Source organism: Lates calcarifer, linkage group LG12, assembly GCF_001640805.2.
Source record: "Lates calcarifer isolate ASB-BC8 linkage group LG12, TLL_Latcal_v3, whole genome shotgun sequence".
NCBI lineage: Eukaryota > Metazoa > Chordata > Actinopteri > Centropomidae > Lates > Lates calcarifer.
This window is the reverse complement of record NC_066844.1, coordinates 15,369,171-15,387,024: the sequence shown is the minus strand read 5'-3', so window position 1 is coordinate 15,387,024 and position 17,854 is coordinate 15,369,171. Positions and strand designations below refer to the sequence as shown.

General features: G+C 41.2%; 3 protein-coding genes and 1 non-coding gene across 6 annotated transcripts; all 4 read left to right on the top strand.

Annotated features, from left to right (window-relative positions):
• Positions 1–4: 4 nt before the first annotated feature.
• Positions 5–5,287, top strand: LOC108885634 (cytochrome b-c1 complex subunit 1, mitochondrial). Its single transcript, XM_018680060.2, has 13 exons — positions 5–156; positions 1,299–1,439; positions 1,596–1,682; positions 1,827–1,956; positions 2,110–2,308; positions 2,562–2,641; positions 2,750–2,865; positions 3,217–3,360; positions 3,899–4,059; positions 4,180–4,265; positions 4,352–4,440; positions 4,582–4,657; positions 4,752–5,287. Exons 1-13 carry the CDS (start codon positions 94–96, stop codon positions 4,814–4,816), a joined length of 1,437 nt encoding a protein of 478 aa, XP_018535576.1. The 5' UTR covers positions 5–93; the 3' UTR covers positions 4,817–5,287.
• Positions 3,502–3,622, top strand: LOC127143147 (small nucleolar RNA SNORA26). The gene has a single exon (XR_007814372.1). It is a non-coding gene; the product is annotated as a small nucleolar RNA SNORA26 (small nucleolar RNA).
• A 3,256-nt stretch (positions 5,288–8,543) lies between the features above and the next one.
• Positions 8,544–9,527, top strand: LOC108885633 (urocortin-3-like). The gene has a single exon (XM_018680059.2). The coding sequence runs from the start codon at positions 8,576–8,578 to the stop codon at positions 8,945–8,947; it is 372 nt and encodes a 123-aa protein (XP_018535575.1). The 5' UTR covers positions 8,544–8,575; the 3' UTR covers positions 8,948–9,527.
• Positions 9,528–11,692: 2,165 nt separating this feature from the next.
• cidec (cell death inducing DFFA like effector c) lies at positions 11,693–17,315 on the top strand. 3 transcript variants are annotated; one of them, XM_018680057.2, is made up of 6 exons: positions 11,693–11,856; positions 14,314–14,382; positions 14,520–14,673; positions 14,994–15,143; positions 15,767–15,957; positions 16,833–17,315. In XM_018680057.2, exons 2-6 carry the CDS (start codon positions 14,330–14,332, stop codon positions 17,011–17,013), a joined length of 729 nt encoding a protein of 242 aa, XP_018535573.1. In that variant the 5' UTR covers positions 11,693–11,856; positions 14,314–14,329; the 3' UTR covers positions 17,014–17,315. The 3 variants fall into 3 exon arrangements, with proteins under 3 accessions (XP_018535573.1, XP_018535574.1, XP_050930510.1); XM_018680058.2 differs by lacking the exon at positions 11,693–11,856 and adding an exon at positions 13,841–14,024; XM_051074553.1 differs by lacking the exon at positions 11,693–11,856 and adding an exon at positions 13,851–13,982.
• Positions 17,316–17,854: the final 539 nt, after the last annotated feature.

The following is a 17,854-nucleotide window of genomic DNA, read 5'->3' as shown; positions in this document are numbered from 1 at the left end:
TACACAGCTGAAGAGGTAGTAACCATTTTCACAGGACGGCGAAGAAGAGACTACCTCTGCTGGTCCCCCCTCCTTCTATAACCGTTCTGAGAAATGGCGGCGTCCGTGTGCCGTGTTGGGAGCACCGTGGGTCGAACCCTCGCTAAAACCCGCAGTGTAAGTTAAGCATCAAAAGTCTGAGCAGTATAACGTTTAATATTATGACATTTCTACGCGTAGCACAACGCCTGCGAATTGGTTAGCTGAGGTGTCCGCTGTACAAAAACGGAAACGGTGCTAGCTAACTGGTGCTAACCGGTTAGCTAGCAGTGAATGCAAGGTCACCTGGTAATTATGACAGAACCTGTTGTAACAACCACTTCGTATGTAGCGTCCGTGGTATTTGTGTGTTATTTAGATAAGCACGTCGTCGTTTTATTCGTAGTTCATTCACAAGGTCAGCAGCTGTAACGTTTGATACATGTCCTCACTTGCCCCCGTACTGCGGCTAAACTTCAGGGCTAACAGCTTTAGCCTTTGGCTTCAGTACGGTGACTTTGTAGAGATCGGTGCTGACAGTGACAATCTGTACCTCTGTTTATCACCAAAATGTTTAATTGTTGAAGAAGTACTTTTTAGCGGGTGGGAGTAATAGTGCGAAATTTACACAGTGACACTAATACATGACTTTGAAACCGGGTTGATCAATGTCTGCTTTTTACATTCTCTATCAGTGATTTCTGATTTTGTAATAATCCAGAATTGTTGCACAAGGTGTTGTTGTAAATAATTGTGAGAAAGTATCAGTGTCATCCTAGATTAGTCTCAATAATATATCAAAATCTAGAAAATGAAAATAGCAAGTAAATGGTATATAACAATAACATTCCATAATTTTATTGTACAGTGTGATGGACTTAGGATAGACACATATTTTTACACATCTAAACAGATCTGATATGATATTGTTTTCTGGTTTTGTCTATTTTTAGTCACATCATTTGGTACATATGCAGAAGGTGGCAGTGGTGTCAATGTCAGATTCCAGCCTTAAGTTTAGATGATGTCCTGTGCCAAATATTTCTACTCTTGCTTTGCATGTGAATGGATCAGCAGGAGTGAGTTTAATGTGTTATGTTTGAAGTCCACTGTTAAATCAGACTGTATAAGATTTTCATCACCTGATTACTTCTTTCATTTTGTTTAATCAACAGGATGCAGTAGATGATTAACTGTGTGAATGCTGATGTGAAAGTTCTGTTATTTTAACAGCATTTTTAAATTACTCTTGTTGCCTGTTTGCATCTCTCCCCTTGTAGCCCATCCTGCTGTCTCTGAGACGTGGGCAGGCCTCAGTCAGCTATGCGCAGAGCCTGGTGGGAGCCCCTGAAACCCGCCTCACTTCCCTGGACAATGGTTTGAGGGTTGCATCTGAGGAGACTGGGCATGGAACGTGCACTGTAAGAACACAGCTGTAGGGGTTCTGTTTAGAACAATTCAAAGTTTGTTATAACGCGTATCAACTCACTATTTCACTTTCATTGAATGGTACATGATCAGTGAGAGCTGTAAATGAACAGGTCCCCCATTCACCACGTGTCTCTTTTCTGTCACAGGTTGGACTGTGGATCAGTGCTGGCAGTCGCTATGAGAGTGAGAAGAACAATGGAGCAGGCTTCTTCCTGGAGCACATGGCTTTCAAGGTAGACACTAGTTTCATGACCATGAAACTCCTTATTTAACTTTGCATTTTTTTAAGCTTATTTGAAGCTATGTTTACATGTTAACTAAACATTGCTGTTCACACAGTATCCTTCCATTAATTTCTCTCACCTTCCCATCCCCAGGGAACAAAGAAGCACCCCCAGACAGCCCTGGAGCAGCAAGTGGAATCAATGGGTGCTCACCTGAGTGCTTACACCTCTAGGGAGCACACTGCATACTACATGAAGACCATGGCCAAAGACCTGCCCAAAGGTTACATGGCCTATTTACAGTGAAATCAACTGATTATTCCCTAGTTTTGACAATAACTCTATTTCAAAGGCTTCCTTTTAAAATTAAACTTATTCTTGTTTGGAAAATAAAGGCATCAAGAAGAATGATTTTTTTTTCCTATGTGTTTCCCAGCTGTGGAGTTGCTGTCAGAGGTGGTGCAGAACTGCTCGCTGAGTGAGGCAGAGATTGAGCAGCAGAGGGGCGTGGTGCTGCGTGAGCTAGAGGAAGTTGAGAGCAACCTGCAAGATGTTTGCCTTGACCTGCTGCATGCTACAGCCTTCCAGGGCACTCCTCTGGGACACAGTGTGATGGGACCTTCTGACAATGCTAGGTAGGAGGAACTACATGCTCACACACATATGGTACATTAAAATATTGGTCACTATCTCAGAACAACTCAGAATTGTTTTCACCATTGCTATTAAAGCAATGCAGTGTTGTAATGATGAATTGTGCTTTCAGAAATAGCATAATAAACACAACTCTTTTTAAATTTCATATCACTACATTTATTACATTAATTTAATATTTAATTCTACACCTTTGTATAAATTAATGGCGATGCTCATCTTCAATTCTCCCAGGACTCTGACCCGCCAGGACCTGGTGGAATATGTCAACAGCCACTACAAGGCCCCTCGCATGGTGCTGGCTGCTGCTGGAGGTAGGCCCTCTTCCTCCTAACACACACTGAGAGGGGGTACTCTGGTAGCCTTTCGACCTTTACTTTCTCTGAATGACATGGGATTCACCTGGTGTGCTACCTCTGCAGGTGTGAACCATGATGAGCTGGTCAGTTTGGCCAAAACTCACTTCAGCGGGGTGTCTTTTGAGTATGAGGGAGATGCCGTTCCTGTGTTGTCACCCTGCCGATTCACAGGCAGTGAGGTGAGATGAGTTGATATTGTTTTACAAGAATACTTTTTCATTATTGTTTTGTCAGCTTTATTACCTGGTGTCTTATCCTGCTGCTGTTTCCACTACTATATTTCCTTAAACATTATTTCAGTACATGATCAGTACAACTTTAAAGGAATTCACCAAATGTGTTCTGGCATCTATAACAGACTAACTCAAGAGACTGTTTTCAACTTGGTGAACTTCTGTTTCAGAGTGATTCATTATGTCCCTGCCTTGTTATTCTGGCCTATCACTGGAAATGAGACACCAAGAACGGTATCCCATTTACTGTCACAATCACTTGTCTTATTGATTTGTTTCTTTCCTGCCTCTCCTCAGATCCGTATGCGTGACGATGCTTTGCCTCTGGCACACGTCGCCATCGCTGTGGAGGGGGCCAGTGCTGCCAGCCCAGACATTGTGCCTCTTATGGTGGCTAACTCCATCATCGGCAGCTTTGACCTCACCTTCGGTGGCGGAAAGGTTGGTGTAATATTTTTTTCTACTGGTTTTTGTTTGCTTACGCAGCTGAGAAAAGACAACAGTAATGAAAATGGTAGCAATGACAGTAATAACACCTGAGGTAAATTAATCTCATTGGTTCAGCACTGTCCCCTTTAAGCTTTGCCCACTCGAGGTTGTTAATGTCTTGAGTGGCCATTATGGAGGGGTAGATCATGGTCCTCTCTGAAAACCTGGGTCAGGGGTCTCACCCCTGCCTCTGGACCTGTCGGGAGGAACAAGAAAAAAATAGTTTAACTTAATTAGATCTTAAATACGTTTTAAATACATCACTTTTGTATTCACTTGTCTTGGAAGTATGATAAAACACTGTAATTGGCACATTTTGTGTGGCACTTGCTTTACACTTGCTGAGATGAGAACTACCTAATGTTTAAAATAGGTCAACCAAACACCACAAATACTCTTTACTGTGGTGTGATGTAATTCCGCTTTTATTATGAAGCAGATCTTTTAGAAGAGTAGAATATCAGCATCTACTCTTCTCTCTTTCATACAGCATCTGAGTAGCCGCCTGGCTCGCCTGGCAGCGGAGGAGAACCTGTGTCACAGCTTCCAGGCCTTCCACTCCTCCTACAGCGACACCGGCCTGCTGGGCATTTACTTTGTGGCTGATAAAAACTGCATCGACGACATGATGCACTGGTCCCAGAATGCCTGGTCAGTAATGACAGAAACGCACTCAGAGAATATCATTACTGCATTATGTTCTACTACTTTTAGTCATAGGATAATGCACATATATTTAGTCCTATTTTCTTCCACTTTTGCTCACCGCAGGATGAACCTGTGCACCACAGTGACAGAGAGTGATGTAGCCAGAGGCAAGAACGCTCTGAAGGCCAGCCTGGTTGGACAGCTCAATGGTACCTAATGTGTCTGTCATGCATTTACACAAAAACACACTCAAACTTATCAGAGTCACAAATCAACATACGTGTTTGTCATTTAGGAACAACACCAATTTGTGATGACATCGGAAGACACATCCTGAACTACGGCCGCCGTATTCCACTGGCCGAGTGGGACGCTCGGATCGATGTGAGTTGACACTCTGAAGCTGAGTTCTGCCCTGGACTGTTGTGACAAATGATTGCGTGATGCAATTTGGCTACATTTTGAAAGTCTTCTAGTCCATCTCTAGGATAGGAGTTCTGACTTTATCCTCATCTCTCCTTTCAGGCCGTGACCCCCAGGATGGTTCGTGACATCTGCTCCAAATACATCTATGACAAGTGTCCAGCTGTGGCAGGTGTTGGTGAGTTCTGCTGTGGTTTTAATCTTTTCACACTAAGGTCAGAGGCCGTATGTGAATGATTTTCTCTAATCTTTCCCTCCTGCCTCTCTTCCAGGCCCTATTGAGCAGCTACCTGACTACAACAGAATGCGCAGTGCCATGTACTGGCTCAGGTTTTAAGATGCGTTGTCGTGTTGCTCCGTGTGTCCCACGTTTGCTCCCCACCTTCCTTCTCAACCTTACCGTGCTTTCCTCCTGTCATCGCCGCGAGGGTGAACACTTGAGGATTGTCCTCACGTTGGCTTGACAGCACAGGCAGCCATCTATTCTCTTTCTTCTTCCAACCTCCCTCTCTTATCCCGCCCATTGATCACTCATAGTTAGCCATGAGGGGGGCAGTCAGCCTGCACATTGTACATGTTGTTACCTCTTGATTTTACTGAACAGGTTCTCATCACCTGGTACTGACCTGCAGAAGGGAGGGGAGAGAGGGTGGACTTGAATATGAAATATCTACTGGACACAGAACAGCCGGTACAGCCAGTCTGGAGCAAGAGTATATTTATAATTTCTGTAACATTTGTTTCTGTCCTCTATTGTACATAACAGAAGCTCTCATTCCGACGAAAATAAAATACTGTAAAACACTGATCTAGTGTGTTTTGTGTATGTGAGCGTGTGGTGTGTTTTCAAAGTAACACGTACACAACAAATTTTGTATTAAATTTATTGTCACTTCATTCACTTTATTTCTGTATTCTGCAGATCATTTAAGTGGCACTGCCAGCTGCAATGTTGGTTTTAATTGTTCTTGCTTAATTTTGGAAAGTGTTTGTTAAATGTTTCAGATATACAAGACCACAACTAAGGAGACCGTACGTAAGCATAATGACAATGACAACCCTGTTGTGATATTTGTTTGTTTTTTAAATATTAAGTTGCTTCTAATGGATTTGTGCATTATCAGTCACATTACGTAAGACACATGGTGAGAACTGTTGTAATAGTTGCCAGAAAACAAGAGCGCTTAGTTGCACATTGATTGATTGAGTCCAGCTGTTATCCCTATTTCTAGTTTTTCTTCCCAAAGTGCACTTGTCCTCTGCAGTTTTCCTGTGTTCAGTCTTGTGAATGTTTATCAGTGATGTATGGTCTGAGGTGCAGTTTTAGGTTGTCTGTGGAACTGTGGATTGCCTATTTGTTTTTCACTAGTGCAGTAGTGTCTTCTTTGATTGGGTTCTTTTGTAGTAACTGTACCTACTACTACCGATTACTATGATATGATTATTTCCTTTATTTAGAATTCTGTTTTCTTTAGAATTGAATCATATTCCGAATTTAAATGGACACGGTTGGATTAACGCTGCTGATCAAAGTACTTGTGATGAGATGCTCCCTGGATACGTAACGTTTATTTATGAATGATTAACAAGGACCTGCTGTGATTTATATGTTTTATCTTGAATCATAGAGATGACATCATCTCACGTTCATGTGTAGTCCTGCGTCATGCCGTTACTATGACAACAATGCTACTGGTATGACCCAGGACATCTCTTTTTGCTGCTGGATGACATTTGTGTGACCCATGTTTGTTTATTTGAGGGTAACTGAGACAGCTCGTAATCTTGAGGGCCCCCGAGGGCCTAACTATCGTAATCAGGCTGTACTTGTAATATTCATATCATTAGTCAGATGAGGATAAATCCCTTGATGGGCTGGACTAGAGGTGACTCAGGAAACGAGGTAGGCTTTGTCTCGGTGAGTCTTCCTCCTGAGCCTGACAGCCTCTTCCTCCTTCCTCCTCTGCTCTCGTCTTCTGTGGTCTCTAAATAGAAGAACTTGTGTACATACAATATGTTCCTTTAAGTGGCAGCAATGTCCAGCATTCAGTAAAAAGTACTTGATTATTAGATCAAGCCTATCATTTCAAAACTGAAGTCAGAGGAACAATTTTCACTTGCTTTTATTGCTGCTTGCTTAAGGCACCCAAATCAGATTAAAAAAAAAAAAAACAGTTGCCTCTGTGCTCTAATTAATGACACCACATTTAGTGTCCATTGCTCCTAACTAAATGCACCCCGTAGAATTGAATTACCGTCACTATGGTAGAATTTGGGCCTGCTCTTTCATGTAGAACAGCTTTTTTTGGAGTTTGTGACGTAAGCTGCTTGTTTTCCAGAGTTTTGTCTGTTGGCTGAACAAGAAGAATGTTTTTTTTTTTTTTTTTAACATTACAGTGCACGAATGAGATTGATTTAGCCTTACAGTAAAACACCCTCACCTGAGGTGCCAGAGTGTGTTTCATTAAGGTCATGATACCAGCCTGTTCCATGACCTCTGTATGATGAAAAGTGTTTGAGAGATTGCGATCATCATCTGGGTTGAAGATCAGTGAGCTTGTTTTTCGTTCAAGCCTACTGTCTTTTCTTAATGGTGGAAGTATTATGCTGTATTTGAGACAGAACAGCAGATGTCTGGTGGTTATAGAAATAGTCTGGTAACTGCAGTGCGTCAGGTCTGATCCCTCTGTATCTTTGTCACTGCCATTTACTTTCCTAGATGCACCATACCTTGATTGTTATATTAAGTATCAGTAATCTTATTAACTGAAGCACTTATGAATTAAATCTGCAGTCACTGTGTTTTTGAAAATCATAAACACACTGACTGGGTATGAATGCACACAGTCTTAAAATAAGACAGGATTAGAAACAACACACACAACAGAAACCAAAACGATAATCACAAATGAAAGTGGTCGTCTCAGTAACAGTGTTGTTTGTATTACCACTGCGTGTCTGATTTTAACATCATGTTTCTTTGTGTAATAGTCAAACTATGGTCACCCAGGATTATTGACAACACACAAATTCATTACACCATAATGAGAAAGTGAACAATTTGCATGACATGTTAATCAGATATATGTTTTGTTTTTTGCAGCTTGCTGGTACTTAACTTTTGAATGGCGGCGGTGGGTTTCAGTTGTGCTTTGACAGCAGACTGAGGCAACTACCTGATTCATTATAGGCAAACTATTGTGATTAGCACTGTGTTATTTTTAGAAAGAAAAGAAAGACGACAATGAGTGTGGAGGAAATGAGATGAAATGGGGGGGGGGGGCGATGGGGTGAACAGATAAACGCAGAGTGGAAGGGGCAGTGTCTTGACGAGGAACTGATGCGGGTGAAGACAAAGTCGTGGACGAGCAGGCAGAAGTCCAGTTGAACATCCGACTGCGTGCCACACAGGTCGCTCCTCTGGTAGCACAGGAAGAAGAAGAAGCGGGGAGACAGAAGATACAATATCTCAGATTATCTCAAGGTCAAAAACAAGAGATCATCACCAGAGCCCTGCTTTAGACCAGAGGAGGGAGAAGTGCCTTTTTGTCAAGTTAACAATATTTCACTGTGGTGACACAGTAAGTATGGATTGGGATTATGACACCTGGTTTATCTGTAAATAAAAAGGAAAATCTTGCATGATATATTAGAAAAATAATGGAATGTTTATAAAATAAGTGGCTAAAACAGTGAATTTATCTTTTTATGCATGGCATTTAAAACTTGTAAAAATGTTGAATGATTTTGTTTTTAAATATACTAGCTACTGCATATGTCTCTATCTATGTACTGGTTGCGGCTACTGAAGTGTAAATCTCGGTTGGATATTACTAGTAATGGATGTTATTATTCCACTCTTGTGTTGCATCCCACCATAAAACCTTCTCTTGATTTTCACCACTGTCATCATTATGTGAGTTTTTGCTATGAAATCAGTGACGAATGAGCATTTTCTTTTGGGTTCTGTGGTCTGATATGAAAAAGAAAATTCCTAATGCACGCCATCACTGAGTGAACCCTTGCAGTGTCACAGTTGTGCAATTTTGAACCACTGGTTGATATGTTCTTCTCTCCCTTGCAGACAGTCCTGACCATGAGAAGTGTGCGTGTGTGTTTCTGCCTGGCTCTGCTGCTGCCTTGGTGTGTCCAGAGTCAGAGGAGCAGTCCCGCTCTTGCCAAACGTGATGAAGACACACAGAGGGATGTGCTGGCTGTCGACATCCTAAACCGCAGCGGCATGTTGAACTCATTGCTCCGGTCAGAGTATCACACTATGCTCAGGCGAGCGCCACGCCCGGTCTCCCAGGTGCCAAAGAGAGCCCAACAGGGATCTCGCTTCGCCCTATCTCTCGATGTTCCCACCAGCATCCTCAGCGTCCTTATAGATCTGGCCAAGAACCAGGACATGAGGACCAAGGCTGCAGCAAATGCTGAACTAATGGCACGAATAGGCAAGAGGAAATGAAAAGCCCCACGGGAGCAGTCTGGGGGATTGATGGAGAAAATCTCACCTTGCAGTGGAGTTAACACATTGTGGCACAGTCACCTGATTAGAAACAATGTTAGTTCAGGTGAAAACAGTCATCACGGTCAGTATCCGTCCTTTAGAGCTTAGATCTGCTTTACTTTTCTACTTGTATTAAATAATTTATTATATTACCTCATTATACACACACAGCACTCCATGGACTGACTCTTGAAAGAATTATGTAAAATATACCACACAAAAGGACACTGCAAACAATGTCAAACAATGTAAGATGAAGCTGGTCTTTTGTCTCAAACATTATTCACCCATGGGTCAGAAACTGTGATCAGGTTCTGAAATCTATTTCTTGTGTTTGCATGTGTAATCTTGAATTCAAAGGAAAGGTTGTTCAATTAAATCCAATATGATAATCACATTTTTTTTTCTCAAGTCTAATTCATTTCACTCTGCACTGATATCACGCACATGTATAATTACAAGCATCAGCAACCCATAAAGCACAAATGAATGGGTCTGAGCCAAATGAGCCTGCGTCACCCACACCAGGGGTCTGATGTGTGATAACAGGACAAAGACATGGGCAGGATATTGACCTCTGAAAGAAGAACAAACCCTTTCTATAGACCTTTGTTCACTAATACTTGATACATTTGGTAAATGAGTTGCAGCTATTTTGAGACTAATGCATTCTCTGCTCTGCATTAGACTTAATATCATGATTCATCTGTGCTCCTGCAGTGAGCATGAAATGTGAAGCAACAGAGTGAAATAAACTGCTCATCTGATTTACATTTGAGTTTGTTCTGTTTTACACTGGTCATGACCTTGACTTACTTCATGAATCACTGACAGCTATTGTAGCTTAATCAATACTGTGCAAATATTACAGAAAATGAATAAAACAAGCAACACTTAAGCTCAAAAATACACAAGTTACCACAATTGTTATGATTATTATATCATACATACAAATCAGTAAGACCATCAATGCCCTGCTGAGCAACACAGAAACTATCCAGCAATAATTCAAACATTAGCATTTGATTGTTGCCCCAGCTGGCATCAAGGAGCATGATGTTTATATTTCCATGAGAATAATGCAACAATATTCTATTTAAGGAAGCCTAAAAGGTTTTCTCAGGCTTCTGCTGCAGCAGTTATCATACAGGTCATTTATGTAATAAGTGTATTCCTCTGAGATGCCACAATCTTTATATAGCCTCCTCAGTTTGGATTGAAAGTCCTCTCATAGATCAGCCTGGACAAGTGTATTTCTGCTAAAGGAGTTGCTAATAATACAAAAAATAAACATGGACCAAATATGTTTCCAGTGGCTGTGGCAGAAAGTAGCCAAGTACAAGGCCTGTACTTAAGTATAGTTTTGAGGTAGGCTACTCATACTTAACCTGTGTGTTTCCATTTTATTCTACTTTATTCTACATTTCAGAGGAAAATATTGTACTTTTTACTCAACATTTACTTGACAAATAAAGTCAGTATTTTCAGATTAGAAAATCATCCCAAATATAGGACCATCGAATAAAATATGGTGCATTGCTATAGATGAATCTACCAAACAGTAAACAAAATAGTTTAATTATCTCCACTGTAAATGTAATATCAAAATGCTGCAACACATTAATGCATCAGCAGTGGTGGAGGAAGTACTCAGTTCCTTTAATACAAGAAGTAAATAAGTATTAGCAGCAAATAAAAGTTCTTCTATGGGAAAAATGCCCCCATGTGACTGATGTCTTATCATACAAATATTACATTTTTGCATATTAAATTGTGAATACTGATGTCTCAGTGTATAACCAGTATTTTTCTGTTGTAAATGATCAAGGTGGCACTAGTTTTAACCACTTTATATTTAGTTAGCTTGTTTAGTTCTCCAGTCCAGTGGTCCATCACCTAGGGGGTCAGTCCCCTCCAAAAAAAGAAGTCTGACACACAAACCTGTTGTCAGTTTTTCTCCAGTCTTTGACCTTTATGGGGAAATATTGGCTCAATTCACCTCTTTGGGCCTCAAACAGACATTTAGGAGAAACCATCTGACAAACATAAATGGAAAATCTCTTTCTGGAGCTGCAAACAACTCAGACACCTGAAACATGATACGACAAGAGGCCCTAACTCTGTTTTCTAAGAGGCCACAATCCAGAAAGCTTGGGAACCACTGGTTTAATCTTTAATGGTACATTGTATCTAAATATATATAAACATATAAATGTGTGTTTGGTTTTTAAAATTAGAATCTGAAAACCTTCTGTCTGATAACTGTGGGGTGAAAAGTATCATAATTTCCTCTGAAATGTAGCATAAATTGGTCAAGTAAAGTACAAGTACCTCAAAATTGTTCTTAAATACAGTACTTGAGTAAATGTACTTTCAAGTCTACTTTCAACCTCTGTGCATCAGTAGTCAAATTAACGAAGAATGTTTAAAACCAGATGCTGAAAGGGACCATTCTGCACACTGAGAGCTGCTTTATTTGGTAGAATCTGAATGGAGGACTTGAACACGTGCTGGAAACTACTCCCTTAGGAACTAACGCCAACACAGGTGTTTCATACCTGCTGGAGATTAAATTGAAACTGTTCCTCGCTTGTCCACATGATGTCGTTGTTTCTCTTCTGCAATTTACATGTCTTTGACTGAACCTGTTGAAGTATTAGCTACCAGTTTGGCTAAGACAGCTCCTGGTTTAGACAAATTATTCAATATGCACATTTCTAGATATCTTGGAAGGTTGTTTAAACGGTCCAGGGCTAACATTCAGACACAGAAAATGGCGGAAACGGCCTTTAATTAGTCTAATGCAGGTGTTGTTAATTAGCGCCGAGGCAGTGGTGGACTCGTGGAAGTGTTAGACAACAAGAAGAGTAAGTCTGACTGTTTTTGCTGTTTTACTGCTCTAACTTTTGGTTGCACTGTTTTTCACTGGGTTGTATCAGGTTTTCTTCTATTAAATATTTATCTATGCGGCGCACACGTTTCACAGAAACCGGTGCAATGCCTTGGTATGCTTTTCATTTGTGATGAAAAGCAGTCAAAACATATTCTGATATACCAAATCATCTTACAGAATTTATGGATTTTATTGGTTTTAGATATATCTGAGTGCTGGACATATATTTTCTGAGAAAACAAAGAAAGCAGGACGTTGGTTTACTCACCAAATTTCCACCTTGAGTTGATAGTTGTATGATGTGAACACCAGTCTACCTCTGATAATCCCACATTTCAATTCTGATTCACTTTCCACTAGTTTTGACGTTTGCCTTTTCTCTTTACAGAAAGCTTTTGTTTGGCATTTTAGTTGTGTGACAATAAATATGAATACAGGATTATAGCCTGTCTAGTAAGAAAACGGTTTGCATAATGTCACAACTCTGTGTGTGTGTGTGTGTGTGTGTGTTTGTTTGTGTTCTCCATGTGTGAAAAGATTGATTTTTAGTACCATTGCCTCTGTTTCCTCTCCTAATGCCACACTTGTGCAGGAGTCTGCTGAGTGTGAATTATGTGCTGTTCAGCTGTGTGTAAAAATTTACAGACTGTGTGAAATACAGCCACAGGCAATGAATTGTGTAAGAGAACTAGAGACTAGAGTCAGTTTTCTTTGGCCACTTCTGATCTAATCCACAGACAGAAAAAATGTTCTGTATATTTTTTTCTTTTACACTGAGACAGACATTCAGTCATCTTTACTTTTTCAACCTTCCAATGGTTTTCAGTTAATTGCCTATTGAATGTGGTCTTAAACAAGGAAGAAGAAACGCTTTTTTAATACTCCTGCATGATGATAGAAGCTGTAGCCCTGTGTGTTCCAGCTGATTTAAAGTTGTGCCTGGGTAAGATTGTCCATCACTTTATCTTCAGATCAGTCTCTGGTTTTAATCATTGTCACTGGTGTACACAGGTGATCTCATCTCAGGCTACATTTAGCTTTAGTTGTGTAACATGATGTGATAACACTGGGAGGTCTGGCCACACCTGGTCTGTTTAATCCTATACATGTAAAATGAGGTGTTGAACATTGAACGATGACCTAATCTGGGAAATTTTCAAGAATTATCACTGTCACATATTTTCAATGACCTCTGACCTAAATGAAGGAGGTGTTACCACAGTTGTCTCAGAGGTTTAAGTCCTAGTGGTCCAAAATGAGGCCCTTTTGTACACTACCCAGATATTGGTGTTTTTGCATGATTACCAGCTTTATTCTCCTTTTTGATTTCATTTAAAGGATCCAGCTATAACATGGCAGCTATGTCTGTGCCTGTTTATTTCATTTTAGCTTGCTGTCACAGATGTATTTAATATTAGATTTAATCGAGTATTGTTCTGGAAATGAACATTTTGACCACATCTCATCATAAACTTATAACGTTTTTAAAGGGCTGAGTTGCCAAAATTACAAAAAAAAAAAACAAAAACAAACAAACAAAACAAAAAAAAAAAAACACATATTGTAACTATTTAGCCATGCAGATAATAATAAATTCTGCCACTGTCCCAGTGTAGCCTTTAAAGTTGTTCTAATGCCAAAGTCCAGGTTAATCTGGATAAGCTATAGAAGACACTGTCATGTTTTCATAGAGACTGTTTCTTCAATAGAAAACTGTTCACAGAGGCTGAAATACTGAAGCAAAACTGTCAGTATGGGTAGACAGCACTAGAGGGTAGGTGAGAAAATGCAGTTTTATTATTTCAGTGAACCGACCCTTTAGAATGCTCAGTTAATGTCACTGTGTTTCTGTGTATAACAAACTGGGATCCAGAGCTTTGACAGGGGAGGGTTAGTGGGAGTGTTCATGGAGAATTACTCAATAAAGCTGACGGTTTGCAACTAGCTCATCGGTCATCAGCACAAAGTTCAGTGACAAAGTGGCGCAAGCAAAGGCAACAAGAGGAGCGGGTACATTATCACAGGGCTGTAACAGTCAAAACAGTTAGGAGCAGCACTTCAGGAACAAAACGACTGGGATAAGGATTATATTCAGACACGGTCAGGACAACAGCCGACAAAGTGTCACCTCTCTAAGACTCTGTAAGATTATTTTTAAGTGTTCAGGACCTTTTGTGAAATGTGTGTTTATTGAGGAAGTGGCTTATTAATACTAGATATTGATATATTATTATTGATACTAAATCTAGTTTATTTCAGATCATTCTTCATTTAATAATAGGAATGTAAAATCTATTAACTTTAAAGCTGCAATATTCACTCAAAGCCACTTCTTGTTCTGTCTTTTCTGTGAAGCCTGTTAGTAATGCTGCTGATGTGTTGCCTCGAAGTTAAAGTCTAATTGTTAAACTGATACTATGCCCAATCATAGGTGGAGGTGCTCTCAGATGGATTATGCCATGAAGTCTCTCAGCCTTTTGACTCCATCTTCCCTCTCCAAGTAAGAGCTCAGCGTCATGAGCTGGATGGGATTGTCAGCTATCAGCTATCATTAGTTTATAGAAAGGTTTAACTTTTGAAATTTACCTACAGTGTGGCTTGTATGTTTTTGTTTTTTTTTTTTTTTTTTTTCCTCAGGTGTGTGACAGCCAGCGTGTCAGCCAGCGCTTCCATGACCCAGCAGCTCCTGTCAGGTCGAGCTCCCCGGCCAAAGCCTTTCAGAGTCACAAATGCAGACCGCAGCGTGAAGAAGGGCATCATGGCAGACACATTAGAAGACCTGATGAACAAGGTGAGGGGAGAGGGAAGAGCATGAAGATGTGAGGTGTTGAATGGGGAAGGAGGAATTGTGACGTTGTCGAGGATGAGTTGTTATCAATCAGTGAGTCAAACACTTGAAGCAATGTTAAAGACAGCGATGAAACAGGGACACTCTGGTGTGTATAGAGGATTTAAATGACCACAGACTGGCCTGTGACTCATTTATTGCTGCGCCATCTGTGATAATCGTGAACTCATGTTGCTTCTTGTGTGCGTCTGAGCCCATGACCCCTGACACATTTACTTACCAAGTGATGCACTGTATGTCTCTTTTCGTTCCTGCTCTCCCAGGTCAGCGACTCGCTGAGTGTACAGTGTGTCGGTGCGTTGGTGCTGGATGAAGATGGCACAGGTGTGGACACGGAGGAGTTCTTCCAGACGCTGCCCGATAACACAGTCCTCATGGTCCTGGAGAAAGGACAGAAGTGGACCCCACATGCAGTATGACTCCTTTTACATTAACCACTAGGTGACACTGTTGATCAGTTGCTTCCCTGCATTGCACAGTGGGAAGTTTGACATATTGATTCTTCAATGCAGCAGCCATTAATAAGGATGATATGTGAATCTGTGATCTTAAGAATAATGTGATAAGAAGAATAATGTATTGACTATTCAGTGAAATGTAATAGTAGTAAATATTTTATCCTTCAAATTGAATAGGGGATTAATACATTAGTTATTGTGCAAATGCAGAACGCAGGCAAACACCAAAGATTAGTTTCTTCCCTCATAATTTGTAGAGGAAAAATGAAAGGCTGGTACTGAATATTAATCAGACCCAGGGGTATCATCAAATATGAATTATGTTCACCCAAAAGCGATGATTAATTTCCATAGAAATTGATGCATAAGATGATTTGTATCCCTCACCTAAATATTTACTCTGGTGACCTCACAGTGACCTTGCCTCAGTCATTTGCCTCTCCCATCGTCGTCACCGGCAGGAGCTGCGTGTGCCGGCGGAGCTGTGTGCTGTCATTTGGCCTGGTTTGCTGGCACACCAACAAAATATGTCTGTACCCTTTGACCTGACTTCTTCTCTTCTTCCTGTCACATCACAGAACAGCCCCTCCAGAGATCAGCTCAGCGAGCGCAGGCCGCTGCACCGGACAGATGTGGCCAAGCTGACCTTTGACCTCTATAAGAACAACCCCAAGGATTTCATCGGCTGCCTGAATGTGAAAGCGACCCTGTACGGCGTTTATTCGGTGTCCTATGACCTGCGCTGTTACGCTGCCAAAAACATGTTGAAGTGAGTGAAAGAGCCTGCCAAATATGTGAGACCTTCTGATATTTTTATGCTTTTGTGTTGAACTGTTATGCAACTGATTTGTCTGTTTTTTCCAAGCCTCTCTCCAATGACTTTACTGAAGCACTATTTAGACCCTTAGCAACAGTTTAATCCAGTTAGAGACTAAATGTAATCAATTTTTATGAATTTCTAATCCATAAATCACCAAGGAGACCATCACCTTATGGCAATTCAGCCCCCCACTAATAGTTCAGTTGTCTTCTGGTCCATTTCCTACTGTGTGTCAACTGCTTTAATGACATATTAACACCAGCTGCATTATTCTGTGCACAGCCCCTAACATGTAGAGTATGAAGTCATAGTGTACTGTGTATACTTGTGTGGGTGGCAGAGTTACAATGGTCAGATCACTGAAGAACAAAGGCTAGATTTCACAGAGATTAATTTTGGGAGGAATTATGTCATCGCTGCTGAGATCTGCTGGTTTTCAGCTTTGGCACAGAGCTTCAGTCAGAGAGGATTACATTTTGCAGACTTGTCAAATATGAGGCTTTTGTGCTCACGCTGCAGTGCAAGAGGTTTGTTTCTTAGACGTCAGCTGTATGAGATGCAGTTGGTGTGCGAAGTGACCACCTGAGGATGTGAATATTTTCTGTCAGTCATTTTCTCATCAGCTTGTATGGTCAGTCATGCTTGTCTGTATCGTTTTCTATGACAGTTACTCAAGAAATGACATGTTGCTTTTTTCCCCACCAATATTCTCATACATGTGTATATCCAAATGCTGCGCTCGTGTGCGTCTGTTTAACCATCTCTGCAGATGGGAATTCACCACTTAAGGCAACTCTCTTATAATTCTCTCACCCCGCTTTCAGGGAGGCTTTGCGATGGACCATCTTCTCCATGCAGGCCACAGGCCACATCCTGCTCGGATCCTCCTGCTACATCGAGCAGCTGCTGGAGGAGGAGGAGCGAGCAGAGAAGAGCCTGGCGCTGCCACAGGAAAGCAGGATCAGGCAGCTGCAGAGCATGCTGCTGGGAAAGATCTCACACTGATGATGGTCACAGTCAATAGAGTGGGCATGTCATACCCTCTCAGATTTAGCACCAGATGAAACAAGTGATCTCTGCCTGATCATGTCACTGTTTCCTGTGCAGCTTGGTGACACAGGTGTCACCAAAGGTGTCAGATATCACAATAGTCTCTTTTCACAGTCACTTTTTGCTCTGTTACATTTTTTTTGTCCCATATGTACATAAAAGCCAACACTACTTCCTCAGAAAGCACTTTTATTCACTACTGTGTAACTTTTTCCTATGGAGATGAATAAATAAAACTAGCACTTTTTTATTTTCAATTCCTGACTATACATTTAACTCTACTTACATTAAGTCCACAAGTTGGCTTAGATGTGCAGTGTGAGCCCATTAGACTGGCTTTTATGTGTGGTTCCCAGTCACAGTCAGTGTAATTGGCAACAGGTCCAGCTGTCTCTCCCACGCTTCCCTAATTGTCCCCTGGCCTGCACTGTCCTGTCAGCTGCAGCCTGCCTCTGCCTCAGAAAACCAGAGGAAGAGAGGGGGAAAGAGCAAGCAGCTGCAAGGGGCGAGGGGACGGAAGCAAACCATTATACTGTGGGAGAGAGAGAGAGAGAGAAAGAGAGAGAAAAAGAGAGAGGGAGAGGTATCAGCTGGTGGCAGGAGTGCCACTTTTGCCATGTCAAGGAAGGTGGCAGCAGAAAGCTGGACAGATTTTAACCAAATTGGCTGTCTGACGTCTGACGTTCTGGTAAAGATTCAGTAGGTCAGGGGTTAGAGTATTATTGTGGTCTACTTTCTTGTCTTGTCATCCACTGGTTTCTTTGCTTTTTGTCTCGCTTTTCTGTCCACAGAAAAT